The following is an 18,180-nucleotide window of genomic DNA, read 5'->3' on the forward strand; positions in this document are numbered from 1 at the left end:
AGATGTTGTTTTTAACTCTTTGTAGGAGTTGACACGAGGACTTGGTTTATTGTCATCAAGTCTTTTGCATGATTGTTGCCTAAATTGTCTTCTCACATTAGCATTTCATCATTTTTTATGTTATTTTAATTAAAAGAATCATGTTCTAAGTAATACGTAATCGCCCTTGCTACATTTACGATTGCAAGCACATGGGATCAATATTCGCAAAATCGAACCGGAACGGTTAACCGGACATGGCCTGGAAGTGGTTTAATCAGTCTAACCGATAAACTGGTCGATTCAACCACTTTAACTGGGCAAGTCTCGGGTGGTCAAAAATTGTTTAAAAAAAAATACAAAACAAATATACTAAAATATGAAAATCATATAAAGAATGATTAAATTAAACACATTCAAATGAAGTTGAAAATTAATGAAAAAAATGGATTTTGACCCATTTTATATTTCTCAAGGGCAATTTTTAGAATTTTCTAAAAAAGATGGGAAAATATAAAAGTGAGTATTAATGACCAAAACAATTTTTAATCTTTACCATAATGTAAAGAATATTTAAAAATGCATTATAAATCAAATTCCTTATTTTTGAGAATTTATATATATTTTTTTGATTTTTTTTGTAAATACCGGTTGATCGCCCTAACCGCCCAAAACCGAAACCGGCTAGTGGCCGGTTCCGATCTAGCTGGACGGTTAACGGTTAGATCAGGCGATTTTGCGAACAATGCATGGGACACACGTCTCAACTTGCATGACCAACATTTTTGTTTTCGGCAATGTGATATACAATAAGATGTGGCCTTGGGAATAGATTACATGATTCTTTGTCATTGGATAGACGTGGTGGAAGGGGACTTCTTTGAATGCCATGGACTAGACTTGGATTGGTGGTTTTGCACCTTAGAGGTTATTGCTTTAGACTGTTGTGTAACACTGTTCTTTGGATATTGTTTTTCTATTTGGTAAGCTTGGTATTTGAACCCTTTGCAATGGGATTGAGGTGGAGAGGTTTTTATTGCCATGCTACATAACAAAACTATTGGGTTTTTGTGGCCTTTAAAGACTTAGAAAGCTTGTAAAAATGTTATTTATAGTGGAATATGCAATTCAGTGGGAGTGTGTGTTGACTGACCCAGGGTTGGGCGGTTTATGACACCATTCGTTTCAAAACCTTTACCCTTGAGCATGTGGCACTACGGAGAAGGATTTGCAGTGAGTCATCCCTTGTAGAGGTCGGAGAGACGCCCAGGGATGATATTTGTAGGTCAGGAGAATTGTGTGGTCTCCTATGTACGGTTGTATGCCTGTGAGAGCAAGGACCAAAGCTTCAACAAACTTCTGCACGATATGTACATATGATAGCCACATTACTGGGAAGCAGTCCTATAAGGGGACACGTGTATGTGTATAGAGAACCCTTTTTGCATTGTGGTGACAAGTGCAAGACTTGCTCTTCAAGGGGAAAAATGTAATCCATATTCCAGAGTCATAATTTCACTGTTTGTTATCCAACTTTGACCAATCATGAGCCCTTGAAATGAGATTGTGGGTCATGGGTTTTTGTTGGGTTGGATAAGAAAACAGTAGTGGATCATGGTTTCTGAGGCTAGTGGAATGCCTTTATTGTCACTATTTTTTACCCATTGGTACCATTCTACTCTTAGTACATTTTGTTTTCATATTAAAAATGTTTTTATGATTTTTAAGTATTTTTTTTAAAATTTTAAAAAAGTATTTTTGCTCTAAAAACAATTGGCATGGCCCTGGGGGCACGTGGACCCCACTTTAAAAATACACAGTCCTGGATCCTTGATCCTCCATGTGTCATCTATACCCATCCTATGTTTGACACATGGGCCTTAGACCCAGAGTCAACACCATAATCCCACTTTTGGGTTAGCTAGCATGGACCACACGAGCGTGCTCCTTATCGCCCTTGGGATTCGTATTCTTGGGTGCTTTGCAGTGCTTTCCAATACTTTGCAATGTGCCCAAATTTCTTGCAGTTATAGCACTGAGCATTCTTAAAATCCTTCTTCTTAGTTCCTTCTAGTGCATCATACATAAAACCTAAAGACGGGCCTGCCAGCATCAGCCAAGCATATGACCTTGACTAAGGGTAGAAATACTGCTAGCGAGTGCTTTACCCTACACTAAAAAACTTTAGAAATAATAATATAACGGGTCCTCTTTCCTTTAGGATCGCTAGACCACCTACACCTACTCCAATCCCCTAAAGTGAATATAGATCTCAATGGGATCCTCTTACTATATATGCTCTTAAGACTTAGGTAAGCAGTAACAAATCTGGTGACCTCGGGCCTCACTAGCTCCTCCTTTTTTGTGAACTTACGCATCTTGCTAAGGGCCATGATGTGGTTGTATGAAGATTATGACCTCTTTAGCCTTCGAAAGATATCCCTTTAATACTATACAAGTTGCCAATAGCCTCAAGCCTAACGTCTATGCAATGTACAGTGCAAGGTGTCCAAAATATGTGAGGCCTCTTCTGGCGACGCAAATGACCTGCAGCTAAATTAGGTGCATCATTATTTGTGACTACTTGAATTACATGCCCCTTCCCAACCGCCTTAATGCCCTTATCATTAAAAGAGAATATATAAATGGGCCCTTTCATACAAGACCTCTTAGGTCCAAAATCCCTCTTAAAACTCTGAGATACCGACACCTGGACCACCTCCTCTTCCCCTTCATCATCCTCATCAGTGTTATCATCATAAAAGCATATTAACCCTTGCACTCAATTTTGCTATATCCTTCTCTTTTGTTAATCATTTATTCTTTTCAGCTTATATATGTAATCAAGAATCTCTGTTTATAAGATTGAGAACTTTTTTATATGGGGCAACATACCCTCTAATACCAGCAAGATGCTTCTTAAATCTATTTATCCCATAATTCGAAACACGTCCACAAAAATTGCACATTATTTTGTTTTTGTCATATTTTGTCATTTTTAACCTGGTTAACGTATGACTTGCATCCTGGATCCCCACGCTGAGGAAGACATTTCAAGTCCGAAAAAGAAATCTCAAATATTGATTGTAAACTAACCTTTTTGCCTGATCTTTGTTCTTTGATGTTTTTAATATCTTTCGAGCTAAAACTCACTGCAAAAGTCTTCAAATACCTTCACTAGCACCCTACAAAAAAGTCCAACAATAAAGGCTAAGTTTTTGGATGCTTCTTCAAACCTCAGATTCTTTTTTTGATACAAAGAAATATCAAAATCAGTTAATTTGGGGTCTTGTTGGGCTTAGATTCAATTTTTTATTTTATTTTATTTTCTTTCACTTTGGGTGTTTAGAATACCCCCTTTTTTGTGATTTTTGCTGTTCAAATGACCCAAAGTGCCCTTAGGGGCCATTTTTATTTCAAGATACAGGCCTGGCACTCAGGGAGGGCGGCCAAGGCCTGGGCATGTGCCCTAAGGTCCTTTTGGGGCAGGCTGTTGTTTTGAACACGTTGGCAAAACAACAGGCAATCTTTTTGCCATGTTCCTGATAATGCACATATGGCTACTGATGGGCTGACATAGGAAGGCACATGATGTTTGAATCTGTTAGTTTCTTTATAACTTTATTTCCTAAGCTTGTAGCTTGTATGAGATGCTTCATCATCACATTGCTGTCATTTTGTGTGATGCAATCACTTCCTATAAATAAAAGTGTTAGCTTTCCTTGACTTAAAGAAAGTAGAGGCTGTTCTGATATTTGCATGTGATTCTCACACTTGACTTGATAATAGTCTATTGTCTATATGAGTTTTCATTTTGTCTGTAATGCAAATTAAAAGGCATGTACATATTGTCTTATGTTGCTGTTTTTCTCTTTTACTTGAAGACATGGTTCTGGTACAATTCCTTTTGAGATTTGCTGGTTTGGTCAGCCCATGGAGGGATATGAATGTTCATTCATTATCCACACTTTGAAATGATGATTTCTGATGATTTATAATTTTATGTTGTAATAGACATATGGCTGCTGATGGACTGACATAGTAAGGCGCTGGATGTTTGAATCTGTTAGTTTCTTTATAACTTTACTTGCTAAGCTTTTAGCTTGTATGAGATGCCTCATCATCTCGTTGCTGTCATTTTCTATGATTTCCTATAACTAGAAGTGTTAGTATTCCTTGAATAAAAGAAACTAGAGGTTGTTCCGATATTTTCACCTGATTCTCACTCTTGACTTGATAATGGTCTCTTGTCTATATGAGTTTTCATTTTGTCTGTGATGCAAATTAGAAGGCATGTACAGATTGTCTTATGTTGCTGTTTTTCTCTTTTACTTGATGGCATGGTTCTGGTACAATTCCTTTTGAAATTGCTGGTTTGGTCGGCCTATTGAGGGATATAATGTTCATTCATTATCTACACTTTGAACTAATGATTTCTGATGATTTATAATTTTATGTTGTAATATTTCTGCCATAGCTATTATTTTCCTGTTCATTATCTTATTGGTTTAGTGTTGCTTTCATACCCATGTTATTCTCCAATCTGGAAAAACTTAAAAAAATTTAGTTTTGGGTAGAGTAATTTGATTGGCAAATTTTGAAGTAGTGAGGCATCGTATGTTTACCAGTTTCTCCTTCCACCATCATTTTCCCACTATTAAATTCTTTTGACATAATAATTTTTTTCCGTGTACCATACAAGTGCTTCCATCCTTCTCTGGGAATGTTCCTGCTGCATTGAAAAAGAGATTCCCAGCTGCAAACATTACAAGACTCGGTGACTGGTAATTTTTCTTTTCCATTAGAGATGTTCTGTTTAGCTACCTAGCTAAATGGGAACCCATCTTGCATTTACCTTGCTATGATGTAATCATAATCTGTTCTGGTTTCTTATTCAGATTGGAACCAAATGTGTTCCATCAATCAGACAGAAAAATGTTTTCCTATCCATATGATGGCATAAATTTTGTTCATTTCAGGAACACAGTTAATGGAGATACTCGATGGTGCTGTACTTTTCTTCTTGATCCCTCTGATCCTCTATTTATTGAAATTGGTCAGGCTTTTATTCAACAACAGTTCAAAGGTCTGGACTTTTTGTTACAAACCAATGCATTTTAATTCTTATTTGAGGGATCCCTCCTTTTGCATAATTGAAAATTAAAGTGAATAGCTTATAGTGAGAAGAAAATTAAGGTGAAGGGATTTTTTTGGTCTTTCTCGTGTTCTTTTCATTTGGACTGTAATTAGATGTAGCAAAGGCTACCACATCTCTCCTTTATGAATTGGCCAATCCCCCAATGAAAATAAGAAGAAATTCAAATTCTACAACCTTATGCCATGTGCATCTCCATACAAATATAAACTGAGCATCAATCCATGCATTTGTGGCAAAACCACTGACTTCTTGCAACAACTAGAATGCATAGCATAAGTTCATAGATTGGCTTTGCTGGATCTCTTGAACAACATGCAACAAATTCTTTGAACAATCCATGCAGTTTCAATCGAATTTATCTTGCCCTTCATTGCTCATATAGTTCTTTTAGTTTCATTTTCTTTTTTTTGGCTTCATGTGATCCTGCTATTTGCATTTTTTATGTGAGGTTACAATTTCTAAAGTGTAATAGCTTCAAAAAAAAAAAAAAAATCTAAAGTGTACCTTTACTGTAATTGTTGGATTTATCTTTAATGAATTTTAGAATTTTTGTCACATATTGATTGAATAACTGAGATAGGAATTGTTTTATGCTTTGCAGAATATGGAGTTGTCACTCACATATACAACTGGTAATCTATTGTTCTGTTGTTCCCTTGGAGGTTATGCAATTAGCATTTGTCTCCTTAATAGAATGATTTGTTTTTGTAATCGTGGATGGTCAATAACCTTGTAGTTTTCTGTGAATATATGAATAACCTTGTAGTTTTCTGTGAATATATGTGTGTCTTTTCCACCATAATCCGTTTGTATCCTCTTCAGCAATTCTTAAAATTTCCTTAGCCCTTACATCTACTTGTAAGGGAAAAGTGAATAACTTCATTTGTGATGAAGCTCAACAAAGTATCTTGCTAGGAATATCCCTTTTTGTCATTTCTCTATTTTTGTTTGTTCAAAATATATATTTTTCTTTTCCTCCATTAGTTGGCCCTTATGATTTTACTTGTTCAATAATCCATCATTATGGTCATGCAGTGATACCTTTAATGAAAATTCACCACCTACAGATGACCCAACATATATATCTTCGCTTGGGGCTGGGGTTTATGAGGCAATGCACAAAGGAGATCGCCATGCTGTTTGGCTCATGCAGGTACAATGTATTTTGTTTGTACTTGGCTATGCCTAATTTGATGGGTATGTTGTTTGACCTCTGCAAAGGAGCTAACATGCTTTTTGGTTTATGAGTCGTAGAGGATCCAGTGTGACACACCTGAACTTGTTGATGGAGTTCTATTTGTCAAAGTATTATGTTCAATCTGCCATGTATGTGTTAATACTTTACTGCCATGAAATTGTTTATCAGAAGTTTCTCAAGAGATGTGGGCACCTTTTGATTGTCAAATTTGGTCAAATGAGTTTTTTTTTTTTTTGAAAGTGGTAGTTGACCAAATTGCAATTTGCTGAGTACTCATTTGTTTTTAGGGGTACTTGACTTTTCTATCTTGTACGGCAATTTTTTTTATTGTGTGATGCGATGGTGGTGGTGACAGCATCTGGTGGCTGTAGTGGTGATGGCGGTGGGGAGGCGATGGTGGTAGTGGCGGTGGCGGAGGTATGATGGTGGTGGTGGAGCAGGTGGAGGGATGACAAGGTAGTCTTAGGGGTGATAGCGTTGTGGTGGTGGTGTCTAGGCAGTGATGGCAGCGGCCATGTGGTGTTGGTAGCAGCAGTAGCGGTGTGGGGGTGGTTGGTGGTGGCACAGTGGTGTGTGGTGGAGCAGTGGTGAGAGGGAGGGAGAGAGGGAGGGAGGGAGCCAATATGTTTTTTTTTTTGAAACCACTCTGGAAAGCAAATGGAGCTGTAACCTGGTGAATGGCTTCCTTGGTTATGGATTTTCTATTTTATTTACCATATTGCTAGATTGTTGTGGATTGTTATACTGTATATATTCTAAGCAAAGTTAAGTTTTTGGAAGTATTGACTTTTCAATACATGGAAATTGGAGAAACCATTTAAAGTTGAGTACATATTTTGGGGATGATCCTTATTTAGGAAAACTATTATAATGACTTGTATGCACTGAGTTATTAAATCGTTAGCACCGCATAAAAAGATTTCTCCTAGAGTAGCTGTTAATACGAATAACAGAAACTCTGTTATAGCCATTTCTGTACATTCAATGTACTCTACTGATAGAGGAATACATAGAGTTGAACATAGTAAAATACGAAATTGAAAGATTTCGTTGAAATTGTTCGTTTGGAAATTCCCCGAAAAGCTAATCATAGGTTCTTCTCTCCATCGGCATCCTGGCTTTGTGCTTGATTTTCATCATCTTTGTTTGATTTCTTGAAGTTCTTTTTTGATGTGAATTATCATTATTCTGCGATCTCTTGATCCATTTGAGAGTGTTACAGCTAAAAGATGCATCATAGTAATCGACAACTGATGCAATGGGTCTTTTTTAACTTTTATTTTTTTATACTATTTTTAGATTTAATTGTTATTTGGGTTTTTTTAGATTTTAGGTTTAGGGATATTTATGTCTTTTTTGGTTGTAGAGATTTGAGGGGCAAAATAGAAAGTTTTCTACAGTAGTTAGGTAAGATATATTTAGTTAAAGGTTATAGATAAGGGAATTTTAATTTTAAGGGATTTAGTTGACGTAGAGATTGCTTTGATGCCAACTGTCAAAAGTGCTAGAGTTTTTTTCCGTGGCCAACCGTGCAGCCCTAGCTCACAAGCCTAGTTCACTTGGAGCTCTGGTTCAGCCTTACCCAAAACTACCACTACATCACAAGTGCACCAACATAGAACTAGTACACAAGCACACACGCACAAGGGTCTAAGGGCCAAGGCTTAGTTTTATTAGCTCTTTACAATTACAAGAGTATACTGCCATGTACTCCTCACATTGAGCCGAGCAAGGGGTACTTATTGCCCCCAGTTTATATATTCAAAATTCAAATGTACAAAATACACATAACGGTCATGCCACCACCATGACCTCTGCATAGAGGCCCACTCAGTGGGATGGCTATGCCATTCGCCCATATCCCACGTCTCGTGCCAGCAAGGCATACCTGCCCACCACTCTTGGTGGCTGTTACGCCTACTTTCCCACTCCCTCAAATCCACACCACCTGGCTCCTTGCCGGGGTTCAGTTAAGCCAGTCGTCCCACTACTCTAGGGTTTGATTAGACATGTAGGAAGGAAACTTAGAGATATTGTTAGGAGGAGATTAACATGAGATCGGGAAAGGGAGATTTATTAAGAGAGGGAACAACATGGGACAGAGTGAGAAAGAACCTGGGTAGAGAGAATATTTTTGGGGTTTTATTTTATTTCGTTTTGTGTTATTCCCTTCTTTTTTTCTAGTTTGTATTTAAAAGGGAAAGACAACCCTATTATGGATAGTTGGTGAATTAAGTAAAGGAATTGGTTTTGGGTTTTGTAAAAAGATCTTTAGGATGGACTCCCTTGTAGACCTAGAGAGAAGGTATAATCTCTCAGCCTTTTATTTTTATTTTTTATTTATTATTTTCTCTCTGCATCAACAATCCTCATAGTAGGAATTTTATAAAGAAATTGTAGTCTTGAGCTGCTGAAATTGCTTCTATATTTGTCTTTGTTTTCTATCATTCACTTTTCTTTGAACATTATCATGTCACATGCATCTCCTAGTTTATACAGAGTTTTCATGATTAGCAGAACCTTAAGAGAATGTCCTTTTATATGTGTGCAGGGTTGGCTATTTTCATCGGACTCTTCTTTCTGGAAACCACCACAAATGAAAGTATGAATTGATTAAATTAAATAATTTAATTGTATAGAATATTTGTTCATTTTTACGAACTTCCTTATGTTTTGGATACTATTTAATGTATATATTGGATTGTTATTCTTGTACTTCCTTGCCTTCAGTATCACAATCAACTAGTTTTCCCCCTGTTGACCACATGATCGTGGTATGCACTGCCTAGATTTTGAAATACTCTTTTTGTCATCATGTGTAATAATTCTTGGCTACATATTTGTAGTGCATGATTAGAATTTGTCTTAAAGTTTTTAAGGGTCTTTTAATTTTGGTGTAATAGCTGTAGGTTATCCAGGAAATTAGTTATTTGAAAGTGTGGATCGAAACAAATAAATAGAATGTAATTGATCTCATTGGAACTTATTGAGAGATTGTTTTTTATCATATCAGATAACCGGTTGTTATATTTTGTTTTCCATTTTGCTGGTTAAGAAAGATGCTTTGGGAGGTAGGATTTCCATTCACAAACATGATACAACAGTCCTGCAACTTGTGAAAGGGACTTTTGCAGTTGTAAACCACAAATATTAGATCAGGTCCTCTCATTCGTTACTCCAAAATTAGTAAGGCCATTAAAAATTCCACATTCCTTTTGTTTCTGTTCATAGCTTTATGCTAATTTGTTGGTCGAGTGGTTCCTGTTTCTTTTTTATTTGCCTAAAGATGCAGCCAATCCCTGAAGGAGTAGGTTTTCCAGCCAATTTGAACTTTACTTGGGCATGCTACGCTGCTTCATAGATCTCGGCTCTGATCTACCATCCTTTGTTAACACATGAGATCTGAAGCCCTAAAAACTTGTCATTCTTAAAATGCTCGGGAAATGGACGTAATCAAATGGGAAACATGTAGAAGCCATGACTTGTGCATGTGAATTGGAAGGAATACAAGGGGAAATACTGGTAACACATGGAAAATATGAGGTAATGTGGGGAAATATAACTCACTAACTGCTGACCTGGGAAAGAAGATCCTAAAAATTATTGGGCATATTTCTCATTAGCTTTTTTTCCTTCTGTGTAGCAAGTTTTGCTTATTACGGCTGGGCCATGGTTGACCTGGGCCTAGCCAGTAATTCAAGGGCCCTGACCCAGGTCTGGCCTGGTCCCTGTAGGGCCTAGCCCAAACCTTGCTTGTTACATAATTGATAGGAGCCACCCCAGCCCAAATAGTATATAATATATGAAAGATGGACCTTTAGCTGTTAACTAAAAAAGTAAGGCATTCTTGGTCAGCACATTCAATTTTAACTCAAAGGGCAGTAGTTCGACTCTAGTCCGGGTGCAACCATTAATTAATAGACTCCACAAAGTGGAGATTTGAACTCACATGTAAGATAATTAGAAGGATTCGTTGATTATCACCATAACTGCTAGAAAAATTACCCACAATTGAGAAAAGAGGTCTAATATGTACATGTGTATGTGTGTGTGTGTCCGCACGTGCATCTGTGTGTGCGTGAGGGAGGGCACATAATGATAAAGGCCCATCCTGCTGGGTCATGCAACCTAGGCCTGGCCCAACCGGATCTCAACGAGTCGAACTTCCTTTGCTTTTATGTCATCACCTCCTTCAATTAGGTTAGTTGTTGCATCTACAAGTTTAAGATCTTCCCATAACCTCTTTATTTTTCTTTGTTTATATGCTACTATCATCTTAAATTATCCTTCCTCTATGTCATTAGTTCCTTTGATTTGGTTAATTGTTAAAATGCATCTACCATTTTAACATCTTCCCATAACCACTCTTGTATCTCTTTTGCTGATATGCTACCATTTTCTAAGATTGCTCTTTGACAATTACTATTGTGTGTCTGTGCTTACAATTTTTCTTTCGTATTTGAACTTCAATTTCCATCATAAGAAAGTGCATTCCATTTTATTCTTGTGATCCATTTGAAGTTCCATCTATCACAAAATTTAGAAAATAACATATATAAACAAATTTCTCGTATTTGGAAGCAAGTTAGTACCAGAGAAATTCCTAAGTTCTATTTGTTGTTCTTTTTACATGTTTTTCTGTTTTTCATTTTTTTTGTGATTATTTTACAAACATCATTGGCATAGTTTTCTTGATTTCTTATCTCATGCTGAATTTGTCTTATTAACCAGAACTTGCAGCACTACCTGCAAATAAAATTGAAGTTATAAAAATTTGAAGTTCAACTTTGCTTACAGCTGATAAATTGGGCATTCTGCCTTACGATATAAATTTAATCAAAGTGGATAGCCTAGATGAAAGACATCCGCTCTTTTTATATTACTGCATCCTTATCCTAATTTGGGATGTGGGTCTCACAGGCACTCCTCCACTCTGTTCCCTATGGAAAGATGATAGTCCTCGATCTATTTGCTGATGTCAACCCCATATGGAAACGTTCTTCCCACTTTTATGGCACTCCATATATCTGGTAGCCCTTAATGTTTTAGTCGAGATTTTAGTTTCTCATCTTAAGATTACTTTTTTTTTTGGCCATTGTGTAGTTGACTTGTAATGCATGTTCACATGGCACTACATACGCTTTGTTTAATATGTAACTTCATTCTACTTGAAACCCTTACTACCAAATTTATTCTACGTCTACATTCATAAAACCAGGTGTATGTTGCACAATTTTGGAGGTAACATTGAAATGTATGGGACATTTGATACAGTGTCTGCAGGACCAATTGATGCTCATGTTAGTCCGAACTCTACCATGGTATGTTATTAGTATCTTTTTCAATATTTTCAAAGTTCTTTGGGTATTCTGTCAATTAGATTATAATGGGAGGTAAGATGTTGTCATGATCTCATGAAGATACCTGTCCTTGAAATTATGGAACCCTTTGCATACTAGATTCAGTTGCAACATTAGACAAAAACCATGTTAACATACAATGGCATGGACCCTGAATTATTGATTGTAATCTATTGTGTGCATCAACTCTCAAAAGAACATATTTGTTATAAAAGAAAATAATCTGCCCGTCTCAAGAAATTGCCTAACATCTGGATACCGCAGTTGCATTCTACCCTTTGTCTCATATTAGGATTATTGAAATATCGAACTTGGAAATCTTGGTTGTCCTCTTATATTATTTAGTCCTTGGTGATGATGTGTTTTTGTGACCCAGTTTATTGCATTCTGTAATGTAGATTGGTGTTGGAATGTGCATGGAAGGGATAGAGCAGAATCCTGTTGTCTATGAGCAGATGTCTGAGATGGCATTCTGGAATGAAAAAGTTAAAGTGGAGGTAAAAGATCTTTTGCTTGATGATTGTGGAGTGTCTGAGTCATTCTATATGCCGTCCTGTGAATGTTAAATTGTTCATTTTCGGCTTCACATGCACAGCTATGACAATCTTAAATGAATTTCTTGGCTTTACGAAATGCGCACCTCATTATCATCATCATCAGCAGAGCCTTATCTTAACTATTTGGGGTCGGCTACACAAATCATGTTCTGCCATTCTGCTCTAATCTATCAAGGGCCATACCCTTTGTTAGACCAGAAGTCACCATATTTGTTCTCACTACTTCTATCCATGTCCTTTTGTTCTTTTCCTTTTCCTTTCAGAGCCTTCTACTTGAACCAAATTACCCCCCCTAGTTTGACACCACACATGGATAAAGTAAATAAACACTAAACTAAAAACCAAAAAAAGATTAGTTTGCCACTTTTGTTATCCTTGTACTCAAAACTCTTTGTAGCACATTTGCTGACACTGTCGCATGCTTATTAAGTCATATCCCTCTCATCTGAAGACCATGACAACTGGTTCTCCTTTTCTGAATATATTCATCAGAAGCTGAGCACTGTGCCTCGAATTTTGGACTATACAAGTTTCTATTGCTCTCAAAATTAATTTCTTAATGTTTCATTATGCTGTTCTCATTCATAACATTGCATATAAGTTCTATCTTATTCGTGATTTTCATGCTTATCAAACTATGTACCTGCATTGTAATTTCAGGCAATATTGTGTTGATATTCTTGCGTACTATATAAACCCTCAAATTGTAGCTTCATTGATGGCAAGGTTCTCACTTAGTTCATGTTTTCTGTAGGAATGGGTTAGGAATTACTCTCATCGACGTTATGGTAAAAGAATTAAGCAAATTGAGGCTGCTTGGGATATTCTTTATCACACAATTTACAACTGTACAGATGGAATAGCTGTAAGTTGCAGCAAATGAGAAACTTTATTGTAATTTATGACAGCTTCCTATCACACTTCATTTTGATGATTGCAATTATGTTATGTTGTACAAAAGGCATTTGGAATTTATGAACTTTTGTTGAAAGACTGAAGATTATTGGACTAAAACGGGTTAGGTCGACCAGACTGTGTCTGCGTCTGGACTTGGGCATTGGACAGGACCAGTCGGGTCTAGGTCCGGCCTGGACCAGATCAGATCGGGTTTGGGTTGACTATACCCGATCCAGCCTAGTATATGTATGTGTGTGTTTGTGTGAATACACATGCACACATATGTAATTTGTATATTGAAATATAAAAAATATTTTATATATACTATTCTATTTTAATATTTTTATGCCATGGCGCTGATCCAACCCGACCCTGTGGCTCAGTACCACCAGGTCCAATTGACTTGGATCCAACCCAAGTCTGGATATCACCCAGTAGGTCCAGGTCTAGGTTGCCTAACCTCACCCAATTACAGTCCAACTAATTTTACAGTTTACTAGATAGGTTACCATCACCTGACATTCACAAATTTTAAACCCTGTTTCTCATAGAAAATATGGTAAAAAACCTGGAATACGAATGGGTATGCTTTATATTATCCGGACTTCGACTTTTACCAGCTACATTGGATTTTATTCTTTATATGTCCATGGTGAGAGATCTTACTTGGACTCTGTCTAAAATATTTACATTCAGTTCTGATTTCTGGGTAGATCATTTGTCTGTAGTTTAAAATCATGTTGAGATCACTATAATAGCTGATCATACTCTTTTACAAATAATGGACCAGGACCATAACAATGATTACATAGTTGAGCTCCCAGACTTTGTTCCAACACTAAAGTCAAATACGCAGAATGCAATTGGAGGTCAGATGATAAAGGCCTCCTCATCGGAAAGAATAAGAAGATTCTCATTTAGAGAAACGAGTTCTGATTTGCCTCGTCCACATTTGTGGTACTCTCCTGGCAAGGTCATTCATGCTTTGAAGCTTTTCCTTGATGCTGGAGACCTACTCATTGGAAGCCTCACATACAGGTTGGACGCCTAGAGGGCTTTATTTTTTGGAAAAATATCCAAAGTTACCTGAAACACCAGTACAAGTGGTCTAGAAACCTGAAATATCATGATAGTGCCTAAGATTCCCATAAAGAAAAAGTACCTTACGATGGTTATTTTTCCTTGCCCTTTATCTGGTAATTCTGAAGTGGAAAGCAAGGACAAAGTAACTTGTATGTTGATATGTCTTGTATTTCAAACACCCAACCGGGGCAAAAATAATCCTTTTCAAAGATAGCTATCAGCATAAGTGTTCCACAAAATAATCCGTTTCGGAGATAACTATCAGCATCTGTGTTCCATCTTGATATTTTATGTTTCTGGGCTACCACATGATCTATGCAGGTGTTATTGTCCTAAAAATTTGCTGTTTCCCCTTTTTGCCTTTGTCATTTATGTCATCTATGTGGAAATAATTGGGCTTTCTACATCTCCTATCCTTTTATGGACATTGGTCTTGTTATGATCAGGTACGACTTGGTGGACCTAACTCGGCAGGTGTTGTCAAAGCTAGCAAACCAAGTTTATGTAGATGCTTTGACTGCTTATCATTCCAAGCATGTTGAGGAGCTCAATGTTCAATCCCAAAAGTTTATTGAGTTGATCAAAGACATTGACATGCTTCTGGCTTCTGAAGATGGCTTCTTACTTGGACCATGGCTAGAAAGTGCAAAGAATCTTGCAAGAAGTCCAGGGCAACTGAGGCAGGTATGGAAGAAGGGCTACTTATTGGTTTTAAGGGCTGCCATTAATGTGATGACTTGGATGACATGAAAACTCTTACATGAATCCTCATACATGAGCATATAAATTTGGTTATTGATTCTGACACTCCCTAAGAAATAGCAAGGTGGGTCCATGGTAATTTTGGTTTGAGAATAGTGTATTAACAGCATAGCTGCACATGAAACTTGTGGTGATAAATAATCTTTTCGGGATCTCTCTGATAGTTGATTTCTGACATGATTATTGAATATTTGATTCTTCTAGAGAAAAATTCAAGAAATCTTTTGGAAAAAGAGAGTATGGAAAAAGGGAACCTCTAAAGTGAGAAAAAGAAAAAAATGATAATTTAGTTTTCTATTTTCAAAATTCCTTTTGTATGTAGTCTCATATATAATATTTAAGCATCTGTTAATTTATGAAAAAGTTTATATAAACCAAGAATCCTCAAATTGATCATCTCGACTTCAAGATGTATAGACATGAGGAAAAAATGGATTTCAAGTAGTGCATCTTGTAATGCATTTTCGGACCGTCAATTTTCAAGTTTTTCAAGTGTTCATAGATCTGCTCGATCCACAATATTTTTTAAGCTTTAAATTTTATAATTAGAGATGAAAATAAATTTTAAGGCCATCACAAAGATTTCCAGTTTTGAAACATCTTTCAACATTATTTCCAGGTGAGCTTTATTGTGATTGTTTAAGACCTTGGCCCTATACAAACCGCACCTGTTAATTTATAGAAAGATTCAAGGAAAAAATAGAAGGTTGAGGGAAAGAATTCATGAAAAACAGTAAAATTGAGGTAAAGAAGATCATATTCTGAAAGGTGTCTGCTTTTTAGGCAATATTTCTCGAAAATGTATTTTTTTTCTTCACAACTTTCCTTGAACAATATTGCTGTATTCTGCAACATTTCGGAAGAGTGAATTGAATTGTCACTGGGGAACTTTGTATTTCTCCCAAAATGAATTCTGAATTACTGACTATGAAATTTCATGCTTTCAATGTGCGGTTCTTTTCAGTACGAATGGAATGCAAGAACACAAGTCACAATGTGGTACGATAACACGAACACCAACCAAAGCAAACTTCATGATTATGGTATTTTTCCATGTTCTCCATTTGTCTCTCATATTCTCTTCTCCATAGTAGAGTGACACATTAGTTAAATAAAGATCACTGACTTGATTCGATCTCTCCAGCAAACAAGTTTTGGAGTAGCTTGTTACGGAGCTACTACCTTCCTAGAGCTTCCACTTACTTCGATCATTTGTTGAAAAGTTTGAGAGAGAATCAGAGTTTCCCATTGGAGAAATGGAGAAGAGAGTGGATATCATATTCTAACAACTGGCAATCAGGCACAGAGCTTTACAGCGTGAAAGCCGAAGGAGATGCCTTCAAAATTTCTAAGGATCTGTTCAAAAAGTACTTGGAGCCATGATTGTCTGTGCCAAGCTTCACGAAAAGTGAAAAAATTGCAGCATTTGAACAGGTATATCTTCTCCAATAAAACCCTGTATTTATTTGTGATTCTGTAGTTTTTAAAGTTGGTTGCTATGTTGTTTGTAATTTTGAACTGTTCATAGTGGGTTCTTCCAGTAATGAATGCCTGTATTTACGGTACGGACGATGTAATAATAGACTCTTAAACTCCAGTAATATGTGTGTGTTAACACTAGAGACCATGTAACAATAAATTATTTGTTTTCACATGATCTCTCTCTCTCTCTCTCTCTCTCGAGCGTGATTAGTTTTCATATTATCTCTCTTTCTCTCTAACTCGAGCGTGATTAGTTTTCATATTATCTCTCTCTCTCTAACACGCTATATAGTGCCTGAAGATGTTGGGGTTGTGTCTTTTCCTTTGTTCCTTGTTTTCTCTCTCTAGGTCCCGTTGTTTTTTGTCGTCTAAGACACCATAAGGTTTCTGTCGAGCACCCAGCTTTTAAGTGTTACATTATTGATATTTTATTTGACCTAAAATGCCAAAGAAAGTCCTTTTCCTTTTTTTTTTTTTTTTCTCCCATTGGGAAAAAGTATGACCCACTCATGCGTCCACCTTATTTTTGGAGGGTTCAGGGCTAGAAATACATCCCAAATCTTTGTAAATCTATTTCTCTTTCGGATCTGTGAATTTGGAGCTGTAGAATTTATGTAGGTGTGATGATTTCTGAAGAATCAAAATGAATGATCCATAAAAACTTTAAAATAGAGCATTTTAAGGCTGGATTTTTTCCTTTTTATTATCATATCATGATCGTGGTGACCTAGATAATAGATCTGTGAAATTTTGGATCCAACATCCATCTCCAAGATGAATTTCGGGACAGTGAACTCATTGTAACACGTGCATCCGAGGATACACCTAAACCCCTACCCTATATATAATATAATACTTCATCACCGGTCGCCTAACATGCAACCACATGCAAGACTTGTTCGTATTTTATCTGTTCTTTATTCTACCGCAAGCATGGAAGTTGGAACCACAAGTTAGGGCACGAGGCTCAGAGATCCGAAGTCCCAATCATTTTTGCTTCAGATACAACTTCGTCAGTTTTCATTCTTTGTTTTTCTATAGATTGAGAATGTCTTGCACCTTTTTAATATATGAGAGAGATAGAGGTGGCTTAAAAATTCAAAGGAGCGAGAGAGAGGTGGTTTGGCTTAAAAATCGGAGGAGTGAGAGAGGTGTTACTTCGAAATTTAAAGGACCTTTCAAGGGTTTTGCGTATCATTGTGAAACATTCATTGGATGGTGTTTTTGTGGGGACATTCGTGATTCAGGCATAATGTCCTACCCTGCATTCCTTAACATACCAAAAGAAAGAGAGAGAGAGAGATTGGGATGGCGTTTTTGTGGGGAGAGAGAGAGACAGAGAGAGAAGGGTGACTTAAAAATTCATGGACTTTCATGGGTTTTGATTACATGTCCTTGTAAAAGTAGGCATTGTTTTTGTGTAGGGAATCTAGACAATTGGGTTTGTGTCGGCATGGGAATATGACAGCAAAGGACCAGAATCCATACCTTACGCTATTATCTTTGAAGCAACCCCCTATTGCTTCGCTCCTAACCAACCCCCCCTTTTATTTACGTGGCCCACCAACCACCCCTTGCCTTCTTAGGCAATAATTGATTTGCTTTTTCACATTTTCCAATTTGGTTTACATGGGTACGCCCTCAAAATTTTAAACAAATGTTTTTTTTTTTTCTCTCACTTACCATCATGTTTTACCATGTTTA

The 18,180-nt window shown here is 36.8% G+C and overlaps 1 protein-coding gene across 50 annotated transcripts in view; it reads left to right on the plus strand.

Moving 5' to 3' along the window:
* CYL1 (alpha-N-acetylglucosaminidase family / NAGLU family) overlaps positions 1 to 16,648 on the plus strand; it is a 41,150-nt gene extending 24,502 nt beyond the window's left edge. For 11 of the 50 annotated variants that reach the window (XM_088845658.1, XM_020671199.2, XM_088845668.1 and 8 more), the window contains 14 exons: positions 4,682 to 4,763; positions 4,959 to 5,065; positions 5,739 to 5,769; positions 6,173 to 6,290; positions 6,392 to 6,463; positions 8,887 to 8,937; positions 11,256 to 11,365; positions 11,554 to 11,656; positions 12,094 to 12,192; positions 13,007 to 13,117; positions 13,940 to 14,187; positions 14,679 to 14,916; positions 15,959 to 16,037; positions 16,139 to 16,648. In XM_088845658.1, coding sequence (XP_088701784.1) covers positions 4,682 to 4,763; positions 4,959 to 5,065; positions 5,739 to 5,769; positions 6,173 to 6,290; positions 6,392 to 6,463; positions 8,887 to 8,937; positions 11,256 to 11,365; positions 11,554 to 11,656; positions 12,094 to 12,192; positions 13,007 to 13,117; positions 13,940 to 14,187; positions 14,679 to 14,916; positions 15,959 to 16,037; positions 16,139 to 16,377 — 1,688 coding nt within the window. In that variant the 3' untranslated portion in view covers positions 16,378 to 16,648. The remainder of the gene's footprint in view (positions 1 to 4,681; positions 4,764 to 4,958; positions 5,066 to 5,738; positions 5,770 to 6,172; positions 6,291 to 6,391; positions 6,464 to 8,886; positions 8,938 to 11,255; positions 11,366 to 11,553; positions 11,657 to 12,093; positions 12,193 to 13,006; positions 13,118 to 13,939; positions 14,188 to 14,678; positions 14,917 to 15,958; positions 16,038 to 16,138) is intronic. The other 39 variants (XM_088845676.1, XM_088845649.1, XM_088845651.1 and 36 more) reach the window with 15 other exon arrangements.
* The last annotated feature ends 1,532 nt before the right edge of the window (positions 16,649 to 18,180 follow it).

This window comes from Amborella trichopoda, chromosome 1 (assembly GCF_054954075.1).
Source record: "Amborella trichopoda isolate Santa Cruz 75 chromosome 1, AtrichopodaSantaCruz75HAP2 v2.0, whole genome shotgun sequence".
Lineage (NCBI taxonomy): Eukaryota > Viridiplantae > Streptophyta > Magnoliopsida > Amborellales > Amborellaceae > Amborella > Amborella trichopoda.